Genomic DNA, 14858 nt, shown 5'->3' on the forward strand with positions numbered 1-14858 from the left:
AATGGAGTAACCATTACAATATGAAATCACCATCCTTTTACACACATGTCATTCACAAACAACAAGACTTTAGTCATATTATGTTTGTGCATCTCATGTGCGGCAAAACCTATGTGGTAGTAAAGATAAAATATGGGAGGTGCATTTCCAAAATGAACTATCTATGCATAACAGAACAGTCATATTAGTTTGGCGACAAAAACATCCCTTTACCACCACATAGTATATGTACGTCACCTTGGTGGACCTACCTAAATTTCTTTTTCAAATGTGGGTTGTTGAAGAAATTTGAGTGTTTCCAAAGTCAGACTCGACAGATGTCAACAAAGACATAAATCCAGTATTAGGAATGGGTGTGTTCATTAACGGTGGGCATTCAAAGGAGACATGCTGATGGTCCGGCGTTGCATCAAAGTTGGAAATGTCCTATTAAAAATAGAAACAACAGTTACTTGCAGTGATTAATGGAAACATAATATTTTGACTTTTATAAAATAATATGATTTTACCATTGTAGTTCTTAAAGCCTTATTTTTAGACGCGTTTGTTTTCCTCCTCCTACATATTTTCTCCACAGTTGACTGCAGTCTGTTTGAACGTGGTCTTCCTTTCCTCTTAACATGAATTGGGCTTAGAACCATTCCGCTGTTGGTTGCAGATGGAGTAACATCATTACTGGTTTGGCACCCAACTCCGTTCGATGCTACACATTGCATTGGTTCGGTTGGGACCCCTAATGACTTTGCTATGAGGTGGAGTTCATCACATAACTGTTTTGTTGTATTCTCAGAGTCACAAGCAACCTCAGCTATATCATAAAAAGTCTTACACAATACTTGGTACCTTTGCATTCGCGGGTCGTCAGTACTTTTATTGTAGCCCGCATTTACGAGACTGTGTCTCCTTCGCACATTTTTTGACCAACGTCGGAGGACATACTTATCGGCTACAAATTCAATGTCTTCTTGTCCCAGTACCAAGAAGCTGTGGCGACACAATATGCCTCTAAACTCAAACAACAAACAACTGTATTCAATATTTGTTGTAACTGAATCGAGTTTCAAGTTGTGCATTCTGTGGTTTTTCTGGCCATTCCACATCCACTCTTCCTTGACGATATACTTCCAAACAATTTCATCTTTTGATACACTCTTCACGAAGCAATTCATCTTACCCCTAAATTTATTTTGTACCTCACTAAATTTGGCGTGTGTGTATTCTAATTGAAATTGTCTTTCAATCGGTGATTGAGAGCCATATGCAATAGTTGTATTCGCAGATGCGAAGTCCGCTTCAAACTCCTTTTCTGCCTTTTGTCTTAATGCATTGTCGTACTGTACGACAAATTGTTGCAAGGTTGTGCTAGAGTTGATGAATCCATCAAAAAATGCATTCATGCCTTCACTCCTTTGTGTGGTTGACATTCCAGCCCAGAAATGACTTTTCAAATAGCAAGGAACCCAACGATGTCTCTCATCATACAACGTACACAACCATTCATTTGCATTCAAGTCATACCTAGTAATAAAATCCACCCACCCTAACTGAAAGTCATTAATATAGATGGAATCGTACACAAGTTTCTTCAATTCCATCTTCATAGATTTGTAGTTTGTGTACCCTTGCAATTTTTCAGGAACCTTTTTCATGATGTGCCACAAACACCACCTATGTTTTGTGTTAGGAAATACAACTTTAATTGCGTTCATCATTGCCTTACACTGGTCAGTAACGATACCATGAGGTTCAATATTGGACATGTATCGACGCCAACACTCAAAAAGCCAGACAAACGTACTTGTGTCCTCACAAGAAACAAGGCCGCAACCTAACAAAATTGACTGCCCATGATGATTGACACCCACGAAAGGCGCAAATGGCATGTCATATTTGTTTGTTAAGTACGTTGTGTCAAATGACACCACATCACCAAAATCTTCGCATGCAGCTCTACTCCTTGCATCGGCCCAAAAGACATATTCTGTTATTTTCGTCCATGTCTATATCGAAGAAGAAGTTGTTGTTCAATTCTCTCATCTGTGAGAAGTGTCGAAGCAACGCTTGGCCATCCCCATCCTTGCACAATGACCTTCTTTGTTTACCAATGTAGTTGCGAACATCCCGCTCAATGAAGGTTATGTTATCATATCCACCGGCCTCACAAACCAGTGATCGAAAACTTTTGTTGATCCTAACACCGGCTTCGTCGTTGATGTCAACAGTTTGCCTAGCATGCATGTTTACTTTACGGTTGCCACGTATTAGCCTAGACTTCTGCGGACTTATGTCATGACTATGATCAGTGACAACACTCCTTATGTACCATTTCCCTTCCTTCTTCTCAACAGTTATACCTGCTTTGCACTATTTTTTTTGACTTGGCACGGTCTTCAATTCTGTGGGTATGGCAGAAATGTAATTTCCTTCACGCGAACATACTAACTTTATGTAGTTGATTTCATTGTCCGAACCCCGTAGTGAAATTTTGATCCTAACTCCAAACCCACTTTGTATAGCAAAATTTCTGTAAAACACCTTCACAGCGTCCAATGTATCAAAACACATATGGACTTTTGGAACAATTTCATCTTCGTTGACGTCATGTGGGTTGTTACTATTTATATCTTCATTCAGTTCATGCGAGGATTGGACAGGAATGGCTTCACCCATGCAAATATCATCAAGTGATGGAAAGGGCTCCATTACTACTGTTATTTGGTTAATAGGATACCTGCCAATGTGAATACTACATATATTCATTATTTCATCAAAAAAGAAAAATAGTTAGTGGCCATGTATGACATTCAAAATTGATTCAAACCGTAGGAAACATAGAACGTAAACGTGTCTGCAATGTTTGAAAACAACAACCCAAGTGCAATGAAGTTTCATAATTAATGCGGACATCAAATTTTTTTTTTCAGACAGAAATTTTTTTTTCTCAAGTTGTAATATGCACTTACTTGGAATGGAAGGTTACGATATTCAATGAGGACGACTGTGCAGCTCCAAACACCATTCAACGATGCCTGCCAACCTGCGTGCCTTTAATGTCCAAGCTCCCACCATAACTCTGCATTAACTTCTGTTAGGTAAGGGGGTTGGGGAGAAGTTAAAGGGTTGGCGATGGAACAGGAGACAAAACATTAATGACGATTAAACTTACTGAGGAAGAAAAGCAAGGGTATTATGGACATATCACCATGAACAACTTTTTCCATATAATGGACCCCGCGGCCCACTACTTATGCAACCATAAAAAGAGTGTTTTTTTGTTGGGTTACGGTGGAATATAGGAGGTAAGTGATGAACTCTTTCATTGTCGCATTATAGTGGTACATCATTAATTTTACACGAATGGTTTGCAAAACTGCGCATTTGTGAATTGAAATATTTAAAATTTTAACTTTTCTCAGTTGCAATGGAACCGTGGAAGGGGCTTGATGTAGAGGAAGAAGATTTGGCATCTTTCCTCCAAAAATGTAATTCATCAACAACCCTTATTCCTGGGCCAGCAGGAAATGTCCAGGCAGCTATCATTAACCGTGGTTCAGAACACGCACAAAGCACCCAAGAATTTGCACAGTCTATTACTGTTGCAAGTTATGAGAGGGATTTCAAATCAAATGCATGGTTATGGGCAGAGAAATTCATAAAGTTCCATGGTACATATGTTGTAGTGAACATCAATTTGTTGTCGTTATGAATATGAGCGAAACACTCATGGCAATTTTCATTCACAGGCCTGGTTAAGGACGGAGACATTAACAATAGTGCACACTTAGGAAGTTGTGACAGAACTGGTATACTTCCTTTCGTAGCATGCATTGTCAAACAGTGCAACCCAAATGGACTAGGCGATATGCAGATATGTGTGAAGGTATCATGTTTTAACACAAATAATATGTATTGGAAACAAATTGTTCTACTCATTTTATCCTTTCCAAGAACAGGACCCTACTGGCACCGTTTGGGCAAGTGTGCATCAGAAAGTACTTCTTCATCCAGAATATGGGAGAGATCTTACTGTTGGAGCAGTTTTACTTCTGAACACTGTAAGTCAAGTTTGCATCACACATATTTAATAAAGTGTTGTTTAACATGGGATTCGATTGCTTTATATCCTTGTCATACTAACGTTCTGTAGTTGTTCATAGCAAGTTGCGACTTTTGGTCATAGACATCAAATTTGCTACCTAAACATCATTGTCCGCAACATTGTGAAGGTACTCTTCCCAATTAGAAAGAACTTGACATTACTCCTACTAAATGTTTTCGTTTCCTAATAACTTTGGTCATTAATATGGAGAAACGCCTTTTTTGAGAACTAGATATTCAAAGCAGACATTTGTGAACCCACGGATGAACTAGTCCAAGCCACAATGAAGCCACTCATTGAGCCTCATCCATCACTTGATCCAAAGGTTCAGGAGATATTAAAAAAATTTGTCAATCCGTCCACTCAGTCTGTTGCTCACATTGGGGAGACCTCCTCCAACATTGAACCTTCCCAAAATGTTGATGATTAAATGTAAAACATGGGGTTATATTATTTAAGATGTATTTAGTTTGTTGTTTACATGTTCTTATGTGTTTTTTGTTTTAACGATTATGTGGTAAACCACAAAGGACCACCACTACTGTTGACTATGTTCACTATGTTATGTTATTGAAGACCAATTTTAACAAAAGAATAAATATTTTTGCTTCTAACTTCTTTCAACATTATAAGGTCATACATCATTTAACACGCACCGTAATGTGATGAACATAATGAAAGTGACTAAGGGCTGGAATGGGGTTTCCCTTTCTTCCAACGAGGCATATCCAATAAATTTATAAATATATCTCCTCCCAGAGGGGGGGACTGCTCGCAAATTAAATGGGGAGTGGTATACAGGTTTTTGGTCCTCACGAATAAGAAATAAAAATGGAAGATCCACCACAAGGGCAACAACATCGTGACCTCGCATTCATGAGAAATGAATTAATGGAAGTGAATTAGGGCTGGAATGAGTTTGTCTCCTCTCCTTGGATGCATATCCAATAAATTTAAAATAAAATATCTCCTTCCAGAGGTGGGGAGTGCTGCGAAATTAAGTGGGGAGTGGTACAAAAGATTTTGGTCTTCCCAATTTAAAAAAAAATTTCAAACACCCACCACAAGGACAACCACACCATGACCTCACATACATATACATAAAATGAAATGAAAGTAAGTAAGGGCTGGAATGGGTTTGCCTCCTTTCCTTTAATGCATCTCCAAAAAATTTTAAAAAAAATCTCCTTCCAGAGGTGGGGAGTGGTTCACAAGATTCTGGTATTCACATTTAAATATTTAAAATGGAAGACCCACCACAAGGTGAACTAAATCGTGACCTCACACACATGTACATAAAATGAAATGGAAGTGAATTAGGTCTGGAATGGGTTTCTCTCCTTTCCTTGGAGACATATCCAACAAAATTAAAATAAAATATCTTCATCCAGACGTGGGGAGTGCTGTGAAATTAAGTGGGGAGTGGTACAAAAGATTTTGGTCTTCCCAATTTAAAAAAAAAAATTCAAACACCCACCACAAGGACAACCACATCATGACCTCACATACATATACATAAAATGAAATGAAAGTAAGTAAGGGCTGGAATGGATTTGTCTCCTTTCCTTCAATGCATATGTAAAAAATTTAAAAAAAAATCTCCTTCCAGAGGTGGGGAGTGCTGTCAAATTAGGTGGGGAGTGGTTCACAACATTCTGGTATTCACATTTAAATATTTAAAATGGAAGACCCACCACAAGGTCAACTACACCGTGACCTCACACACATGTACATATAATGAAATGAAAGTCAGTTAGGGCTGGAATGGGTTTCTCTCCTTTCCTTGGAGACATATCCAACAAAATTAAAATAAAATATCTCCTTCCAGTGGTGGGCAGTGCTGTGAAATTAAGTGGGGAGTGGTACAAAAGATTTTGGTCTTCCCAATTTAAAAAAAAAAATCAAACACCCACCACAAGGACAACGACATCATGACCTCACATACATATACATAAAATGAAATGAAAGTAAGTAATGGCTGGAATGGATTTGTCTCCTTTCCTGCAATGCATATGTAAAAAATTTAAAAAAAAATCTCCTTCCAGAGGTGGGGAGTGCTGTCAAATTAGGTGGGGAGTGGTTCACAAAATTCTGGTATTCACATTTAAATATTTAAAATGGAAGACCCATCACAAGGTCAACTACACCGTGACCTCACACACATGTACATATAATGAAATGAAAGTCAGTTAGGGCTGGAATGGGTTTCTCTCCTTTCCTTGGAGACTTATCCAACAAAATTAAAATAAAATATCTCCTTCCAGTGGTGGGCAGTGCTGTGAAATTAAGTGGGGAGTGGTACAAAAGATTTTGGTCTTCCCAATTTAAAAAAAAATTTCAAACACCCACCACAAGGACAACCACATCATGACCTCACATACATATAAATAAAATGAAATGAAAGTAAGTAATGGCTGGAATGGATTCGTCTCCTTTCCTTCAATGCATATGTAAAAAATTTTAAACAAAATCTCCTTCGAAAGGTGGGGAGTGATGTCAAATTAGGTGGGCAGTGGTTCACAAGATTCTGGTATTCACATTTAAATATTTAAAATGGAAGACCCACCACAAGGTCAACTACACCGTGACCTCACGCACATGTACATATAATGAAATGAAAGTCAGTTAGTGCTGGAATGGGTTTCTCTCCTTTCCTTGGAGACATATCCAACAAAATTAAAATAAAATATCTCCTTCCAGTGGTGGGGAGTGCTGTGAAATTAAGTGGGGAGTGGTACAAAAGATTTTGGTCTTCCTAATTTAAAAAAAAAATTTCAAACACCCACCACAAGGACAACCACATCATGACCTCACATACATATACATAAAATGAAATGAAAGTAAGTAAGGGCTGGAATGGGTTTGCCTCCTTTCCTTTAATGCATCTCCAAAAAATTTTAAAAAAAATCTCCTTCCAGAGGTGGGGAGTGCTGTCAAATTAGGTGGGGAGTGGTTCACAAGATTTTGGTATTCACATTTAAATATTTAAAATGGAAGACCCGCCACAAGGTCAACTACACCGTGACCTCACACACATGTACATATAATGAAATGAAAGTCAGTTAGGGCTAGAATGGGTTTCTCTCCTTTCCTTGGAGACATATCCAACAAAATTAAAATAAAATATCTCCTTCTACAGGTGGGGAGTGCTGTGAAATTAAGTGGGGAGTGGTACAAAAGATTTTGGTCTTCTCAATTTAAAAAAAAATTTCAAACACCCACCACAAGGATAACAACATCATGAACTCACACACGTGAAAATAAAAATAAATGAAAGTGTCTAAGGGCTGAAAAATGGTTTGTGTTCCTTCCAAGGACGCATAGCCAAGTAAACAAACAAACAAACCCTCCCAGACATGGGGAGTGCTATGAAATTAAATGGGGAGTGGTACACAACGTTTTGGTCTTCACAATTACAAATACAAAATGGAAGACCCACCCCAAGGTCAACAACATGAAGACCTCACATCCTTTCCTTGGATGCATATCCAATGAAATCAAATAAATTACTCCTTCCAGAGGTGGGGATCGGTGTTAAATTATATGGGGAGCGGTGGGAACGTTTTTGGTCTGCATAATTTCGTAATTAAAAACAAGAACATCATCACCTCACCTTTGTGTGAATGACCTTAAATATCAGTTCCTAAATGGTACACATTCCCAATAACGTAATGAAAAAATTAACCCCATTAAATGGAAATGGCCTGCTAAAGTGCACTGTCACATTCCAGTAATTAAAACATAAATACAGAGTCTTAACATTTTGTAATGAAGCACACAAGACCAACAGTCAGGTTAAAGAGGGGACCCATCAAATAATTACAGGGATCTACATAACAATTTTGTACATTCATGTACTTCATTACAACACAAAAAGTTAAATTCAATCTTGTTGTTCACATTCAATGTCAGTATGAGGTCAAATGTTAACCAAACCCTAACGTCTAACTAACAAGTCATAATACTGCAGCACATCTTGCCTCTGAATGTTGTCTACATCTAAAATCCATTTCCATATGTATTACTGCCTAATCTGTTGTAGTTGGTCCTGCATAACAAATATTAAAATTCCAACTCCATAAATGACAATATAATACACAAAGTCAAAAGTAACAACTTAAATGTCCTGTAACTTACATTGGTGTAGTCAGGCATGGTATTGCCATCAAATTTCTTCTGACCATCCCACAACTCCATCATTTGAAGAACAATAATCCCACAGTCATACCTACATCAACCCAAATAAATACATTCCTCATCACAAATTCAGACAAAACATGGAAGAACAACGCATTTAGATTGTATAAATGAAAACACATACAAGTTTGGTTGAATAGGAGTATTCTGGCATTCTGCTTCAAAGATTAGATATTCATCACCACATTTCAACAGCATACCAAAAAGCAATCCCATATTATAAGCCTACAATCAATCATGAAATCAATAAAATTAACTTTTATGACAACAAATACAAAACGTGTATTGAACATTTGTAGTGCTTACAATGGCATTATCTACTCTTTTGCGATTTTTATTGGAATGTCCAATTGAATCCAAGACATAAAGCTTCTTCTGTTGACAATTTACAGCATAGCACCACCAATGACCTTCATGCACCATCGGGGCAAACAACTGCATCAAATAATAAATGTATCACTTAACTTGGAAATTATTAAATATGCAGCAAAAATTACATATATGAAGAGGAATCTCACAAAATCAGCATCCACAATATCCTCCACAGAAATCAATCCTGCACGAAAGTAAGCCTCATAGTCTTTCAATGTCCATTGCCGTCTATTAATCTTCATCCTTCGTGAGTCGTTAAGAACATGACTCTACAATCAAAAGTGACATTACTTATTTCTAACTCAAATAAAGCTAAGTCATTCGTAACCAAACATTAAGTTGTTGTACCGCATATAACGGATTGAAAGCTACTCGCTTGACATGACCATATTTACGTCGTTGAAAGTACATCATTGTGCTTGCACCGAACAAAACAACCTACACAAAAGGATTCACCAAATCAGGCAAATGAATATGAAATTAATTTCATGGGGACTGCTATGATATTACATGGGGACTGACTACATAAATTTTGGTCTTCAGATTTTCAAATTATTTATTCATCACAAAGCATTGGGTCCCCAACATCAGCAACTCACTGTCATACAATTAGAAATACAAAAAATAGTTCTTACCATATTGTCCACCATTTTGCCAGGAGCAAAACCAGAGCATTTAGAGGTACCCAAAATTTGGCCATTTATATTGGCCACCAACCTACAGTTTAAGTCTGTCAGTAACAAATTTCATGCTTTGTTTAATCATTTTCATACATGTCACAAAAAATTGATTAATAATACCTATAAAGAGTACGGGCATAAGTAACAGTGTGGTACAACTTCATCAAGTCAACCCCTAATGAATCAAATGATGGCTGTTGTGGATCATATGGAGCAATCACTTGAAGTGCTAAAACCTCCCCAAACTGTTCAACATCAGATTCGGAGTTCAAATCAAAACCTTTATGAAGACGTTCACCAATTTCATCCTCCTGATCACGCTGTTCAACCTCAACCTCAACATCGGCTTCTTTGTGTAGACCTTCTGCACCCTTCTCGTCAACATTTTCTCCATCTTCTTCATCCCCTACATAAGATCTAGACAATATTTCTTCACGCAATTCCGTCATGTGCTTCTTCAACTTCCGTAGTCGTCTTCCATGTTTTCGCAGCTTCTTTAACAAGTCTTGCGTCGACGCAGCCTTGTTATCTACATGCGCTTTTTTAGATTGCCCTTCATGTCCAAGTTGCAAGGCTTCTCGAATAATTTCATTGTCATGGTCTTCTTCTCTCAACCTCCATTTCAAAAAAATCTAAATGAACAAATAACCTAACAGATTAGTGCTCAAATATAATTAACATTTTCATAAAGTAAAAATGGTAGGCAAATATAATTAACATTTTTATAAAGTAAAAATGGTAGGCACTTATACATGGGTCTCTTGAAATAACTTCTCAACGCGTCTTCTCTTTAATTGAAAGTCCGTCTAGCCCAAAATTCGTGGAAAAACAATCTCTGCATCTGACGCACATAATCGAAGCCGTTTTATGGCCCACAACTACAAAATAGAAATTTGTAAATCTCATCAATTTATATATTCTAAAAATCAGTAATAATCAGTAAATGAAGTTCTTTGTACCTGCAAAACTATTGTTGAGCCGCTTAAGCAGATTTTCGTTTGACCAAGTGCCAAAAAGGCACGACTTAAACTTTTTACCAGATACGTATGGACTGCTTTACCCCAGTTGTAAGTGGACAACCTATCTATATTGTCTAAAACACTGAACGGAATATTACAAATAGTTCTTGAATTCCTAGGGAAGTATAGGACAGCAAAACAAACTAAAATATACAATCGGCAAACATTATCAACATGAACAAACTCACCCTCTAACAAACTCTTAATGACATTAATAACATTTTCAACTGTTGGTAATTTATCTTTCATAACTGACCCCACAACACCATATATATTTTTTTCAAATTCCACATCCACCCCAACACCACCCAATCCTAAGAACATGGAGATATCACCACAACTTAATGGAATACACCGTTGCATGACACGAAAAGATTCCTGAGCCGGTAACCATCGCTTCAGCATCTCCAGCATAAGGGGATTACATATTTGGAACGGTTTCACTATCTGCAAACACCATTGGAATGGTGTATCTTGTAGCCTTGCACGATGGCTATCCAAAAGCAAGCCGTTAATTTGAACAATGTACTTCGTGTAACAAAAGGTCCGCAACCGACACTAACATTCAATCAAAATACATAAATTATAACTTATTTAAAAATCATACCCAAATAATGATAACAACCAATTCATAAAAGTGTGATGTGAATACCTTCTCATCAGATTGTCCTTTACCTGCCATCCTTGAAAGACATAGTATCAAATAATTACAGAAACCAAAAAAAATTCCAAAAATAACAAACAATAACAACAATATCAAACACCAAAGCCCAGCCCCTGAAACATAAAAAATTCCTATTTTCCATATCCAACCATAACTCAGTAACATTCGGCCACCATAATATTAAAAAACCCCCAAATGTGCTGCTATGAAAAATTTTGGTGTTCTCCAAACGCACAACATTGTCAAACACCACAACATGCCACTACAAAATTAAGACTACAAAACGACACCACAATGCAAACCAGAATATACCAACGACTCTGTCAAACAATGTTGCACCAAACTTGAAAAAAAAATTAAACGTTTTTCCCCCAAAGATTAAACCTTTTCGATTGGTGACGTTCTAAAACACGAACCTTACACTAAAACAGTGTTGCGGAACGGCTTCCGGTAGGTTGGTTGTCGTTGTCGTCGACTCGCTTCCACTGCATTCGATCCCCTCCGCTATCGTCGCTGTCGCAGGTGTGTCCTCTCACGGTCACCGCCTCCAGCCTCGCTTCTGTAACACCGCAACTTCTCTGTCTCGACTTCCTCCGACTATCTCAGTCTCTCTCCGCTGTTCCGCCGACTTCCTCACGCTGCCTTCACCTTTCCACACACTTCATCACCCTGTCTCCGCCTTTCCTTCGAGTTGCTCACGCTGTCGCCGCCTTTCCGCCAACTTTCTCACGGTGTTTTGGCCTCTCCTCCGACTTCCAGAAACTGTCCCCCCACTTCCTCTGACTTTCTCCCTCCCTGTCTCACGATCACTCTACAAATTTTGGGACACTTTCTCTCTCCACGTCTGCTTTACTTTTGGCAAAAAGAATAACCAACGCGCACGTGACCATGGCTTCTCTTTGATTTAAAAAACGTTAAAAAAAATTAAAAAAAGGTGTCACGTCACCCATGTCAAAATTGAGTTCGATTCTTATGTTCAAATATCATTTTCGTAAAAAAATATAGAACACAGATTGATAAATTTTAATATAAACTTTTTTCGAATACATGAATCAGAAACAGAACTCGTAATTGTGATTAGAAAACAATACCAAACGCATAATGTAAATCTTGTGAAAGAAATGGACAACTAACTAGAAAAGAAATTTCAACAAACAGGGTGAATAGCAAACCAAGTTTGGATGAAAGTGAGAACCAGAGCAAGAAGAGCAGCAAGGAAAGCAATGATTGACCAAGGGTTGTTGAAATAAGTATGATAACCAAGAGCAAGCCATGCTCTGTGTCTCTTCCTATAATGCTTTTCAATTTTCCGTCTAACACCTAAATAGCTCTCACTGTTAGGCACCAAGTCAGTACTTATAGTGTTGAAGAGTTTCGCCACTTCTTCATCACTCCCAAGTGAATTGTGGAGAACCTTCGCTGATCTCAGCTCCTTCACATCCTCAGGGTGGTCGATGAGGGAGTCCATGAAAGCCACAAAGGAACTAATCTCGAACTTGTTCTCAAAATCTGGACACATCTCATACGCTATCAGGTTGTGAAAAGTAGGAGCTGTTGTGTCATCAACTGTGATCTCTGGAAGTGTGAGTTCAGCACGAAGCCACATCCACCGATAAGAGAAGGAAATATCTCTGAGTCTGCGTGATTTTTGTACCTTCAGTTTAATCCCTGCTGCTTTCAGCTCCTCTATGTTCCTGTATGTTGTCATGTCCAAATCTTCGTTTTTTTTCTTCTTCTTTTTCCCCTTTTGTGCGTCACCTTTCCGATGGTGGGGTTCCTTTTGAGCGTCGTCGAGGATGTACCTGCGAAGCTGATCCAGAAGATGAAAAGGTGAGTCCTTGCTTATGTCTATTATGTGTTCTTGACGAAGGGAGTCTTCACTCCTCACATAAACGCTTGTGTCCCCATCTTCATCCAATGTTCTGAAAAACAAGATATAATATTTGTGTATCAATGAAATGCAGTTTAATTCAATTCTACAAAATCAGTTTGTAAAGTGATGTTTATATCAATTTATATATCATAAATTGACTTTATCTCTAATTGATGTAGAACTTCTAACACATTCCTATCACGTTAAAACATATATATTTCAAAGCAGAATTAAACATTAATGTGTGGTTTAATAGCAACTAGACAACTGCTAAAACAATAGATTAACAAATAATCAATTTTGTTAAAGTAGACTTTAATTCATGACTTTAAGAGTACGTTAAGAAGTGAAATTTTACTCTATAAAACCAATTTGTAAGATAAAATTTAAACTTTATATATTAGTTGTATATCTAGTCGACTTGGAATTTCTAAATATTAGAAATACAAACTGTGAGAGATTTGAGACAGAAAATTATGTGTACCTGTCTTCATTTTTCTTAAACTTGCTCGCGCCATGAATTTTTCGTCTTTGCTCTGATCTATTTGGTGACAAATGGTGGCACTTAAGAAAATTGTTCATGCTGTTAACCAGTGTGTCATCATTCTGGTGGCCTGACAAGAGTTTAAGCACTTCATAGGGAAGCTGGTTCTCTAACAGAAGCACATCCTGCCACACAAGAACCAGTTGGTCAACCTTAACATTCAAGTCTTCGGGATGACTAAGGTTTCCCTTGTCCAAGATTTGTAGCAGAGAACAGCCATCCACAAATAGCACCCACGAGAGGTTTTCATCGTCACCACGGAAGTCTCTGATGACATCCTCAGCATACCGTTGTTTGAATTGTTTGACGTGTGATGCAAACTTTCGATACAGAGTTTCAGCATCTTGGTTGGTGCGTTCAAGGTACTTTGCTGCCCACATAAGTTTGTATTTTTCTCCCAGCTCCAGGTTCGGTTCACCATGATGGATTGGACCAATAGAAACCAACCTGGGAGAGTAATGCTTCTTCGAATGCTTTCGATCTCGGAGATAATGTGCTACCTTTTGTATCTTTGGAACTGTATTTTGTGGTCTTTCCTTTGCCTTTTCTAGTTCACTAAAGTTCCTGTTCAGGAATGGTGTCTCACTCATGTTGTGCAATGATGCTATTGTAGTATTGGTTTGGTGGGTATTTGTCGTGTTCTAGACAAGTAAAGTTGTTCACGAAAATAGTTCATGCTAATGCACTTTAAATAGTAAGAAATTACTAAGTAAAAGAAGAATTTTCCACGACTATCATACACAGATATAATATACGTACAAGATACGATATGTAAATACGTGCATTTATTTTAAAAATAGTAAGATCTAATATATATACATATCAAAAAAATATAAAAATTCTTAAAACATAATAAATATATAATATTTGAATATAAATTAAAATTATATATATTAAAAATAATCAAAATAAAAAACTATAAATTATTGTTATCACAAAAATACTACCGTTTTCATTAATAAATATCGATTATAAATTATCATACATAAATACATAATCTAAATTCAAGTATCATAAATGACCAACTTTTTCTCCGATCTCAAACTTGAATTTCACGTATCATTATAGAGAAAATTCTTAAAAAAAAAGAAAGACCTGAATTAAATTCGTATAAAAGTCTAAAATAACTTTCATAGTAAAATTTTAAACTAATAAATTTACACGTTTTCGTACCTAGATTCTTCCATTATGAATTCAGAAATTGAGGAATATACATATTGCCTTATCTGAATAATGGTTTCTAGGTAGTGTGTAGATTTAACATGCAAAAAACAATGAGGAATAAGAAAAGCTGAAAGTACTTTGAGTCTATAGTTGTGGATATGATTCTTGGGGTAAAGAAGGAGACATAGTACTTGATGCTTTTTAGCTTTGTGAATGTTTCAAGTTTGGAATGAATAGTGAGAAATT

At 37.2% G+C, this 14858-nt stretch overlaps 3 protein-coding genes and 1 pseudogene across 3 annotated transcripts; 1 reads left to right on the forward strand and 3 right to left on the reverse strand.

Moving 5' to 3' along the window:
* Positions 1-264: 264 nt before the first annotated feature.
* On the reverse strand, positions 265-2703 carry LOC114180501 (protein FAR-RED IMPAIRED RESPONSE 1-like; annotated as a pseudogene).
* Positions 2704-3421: 718 nt separating this feature from the next.
* LOC146886814 (uncharacterized) lies at positions 3422-4529 on the forward strand. The gene is made up of 5 exons (XM_085671887.1): positions 3422-3665; positions 3744-3880; positions 3954-4055; positions 4158-4226; positions 4332-4529. Exons 1-5 carry the CDS (start codon positions 3422-3424, stop codon positions 4527-4529), a joined length of 750 nt encoding a protein of 249 aa, XP_085528013.1.
* A 3365-nt stretch (positions 4530-7894) lies between these two features.
* On the reverse strand, positions 7895-11781 carry LOC114181513 (uncharacterized). The gene is made up of 10 exons (XM_085672254.1): positions 10308-11781; positions 10101-10226; positions 9469-9980; positions 9304-9385; positions 9017-9106; positions 8815-8937; positions 8603-8731; positions 8421-8521; positions 8237-8327; positions 7895-8147 (listed from the first exon to the last, which is right to left on the reverse strand). The coding sequence occupies exons 3-10, from the start codon at positions 9795-9797 to the stop codon at positions 8121-8123; spliced, it is 972 nt and encodes a 323-aa protein (XP_085528380.1). The 5' UTR covers positions 9798-9980; positions 10101-10226; positions 10308-11781; the 3' UTR covers positions 7895-8120.
* A 254-nt stretch (positions 11782-12035) lies between these two features.
* LOC114181512 (UPF0481 protein At3g47200-like) lies at positions 12036-14118 on the reverse strand. Its single transcript, XM_028067984.2, has 2 exons — positions 13389-14118; positions 12036-12953 (listed from the first exon to the last, which is right to left on the reverse strand). Exons 1-2 carry the CDS (start codon positions 14036-14038, stop codon positions 12179-12181), a joined length of 1425 nt encoding a protein of 474 aa, XP_027923785.1. The 5' UTR covers positions 14039-14118; the 3' UTR covers positions 12036-12178.
* Between the last annotated feature and the right edge of the window lie 740 nt (positions 14119-14858).

The sequence above is a fragment of the Vigna unguiculata genome, chromosome 4 (assembly GCF_037176805.1).
Source record: "Vigna unguiculata cultivar grain cowpea cultivar isolate G323 ecotype 2 chromosome 4, ASM3717680v1, whole genome shotgun sequence".
Classification (NCBI taxonomy): Eukaryota; Viridiplantae; Streptophyta; class Magnoliopsida; order Fabales; family Fabaceae; genus Vigna; species Vigna unguiculata.

Excerpts from the sequence above, each read along its gene's own strand:
- LOC146886814 (XM_085671887.1), top strand. The coding sequence starts at position 3,422 with ATGGAACCGTGGAAGGGGCTTGATGTAGAGGAAGAAGATTTGGCATCT. Across the intron at positions 3,666-3,743 it reads GAAATTCATAAAGTTCCATG|GCCTGGTTAAGGACGGAGAC; the intron begins GTACATATGTTG and ends TTTCATTCACAG. Across the intron at positions 4,056-4,157 it reads CAGTTTTACTTCTGAACACT|CAAGTTGCGACTTTTGGTCA; the intron begins GTAAGTCAAGTT and ends AGTTGTTCATAG.
- LOC114181513 (XM_085672254.1), bottom strand. The coding sequence starts at position 9,797 with ATGACGGAATTGCGTGAAGAAATATTGTCTAGATCTTATGTAGGGGAT. Across the intron at positions 9,107-9,303 it reads GCAAAATGGTGGACAATATG|GTTGTTTTGTTCGGTGCAAG; the intron begins GTAAGAACTATT and ends CCTTTTGTGTAG. Across the intron at positions 8,732-8,814 it reads ATATTGTGGATGCTGATTTT|TTGTTTGCCCCGATGGTGCA; the intron begins GTGAGATTCCTC and ends TATTTGATGCAG.
- LOC114181512 (XM_028067984.2), bottom strand. The coding sequence starts at position 14,038 with ATGAGTGAGACACCATTCCTGAACAGGAACTTTAGTGAACTAGAAAAG. Across the intron at positions 12,954-13,388 it reads TTTAAGAAAAATGAAGACAG|AACATTGGATGAAGATGGGG; the intron begins GTACACATAATT and ends CTTGTTTTTCAG.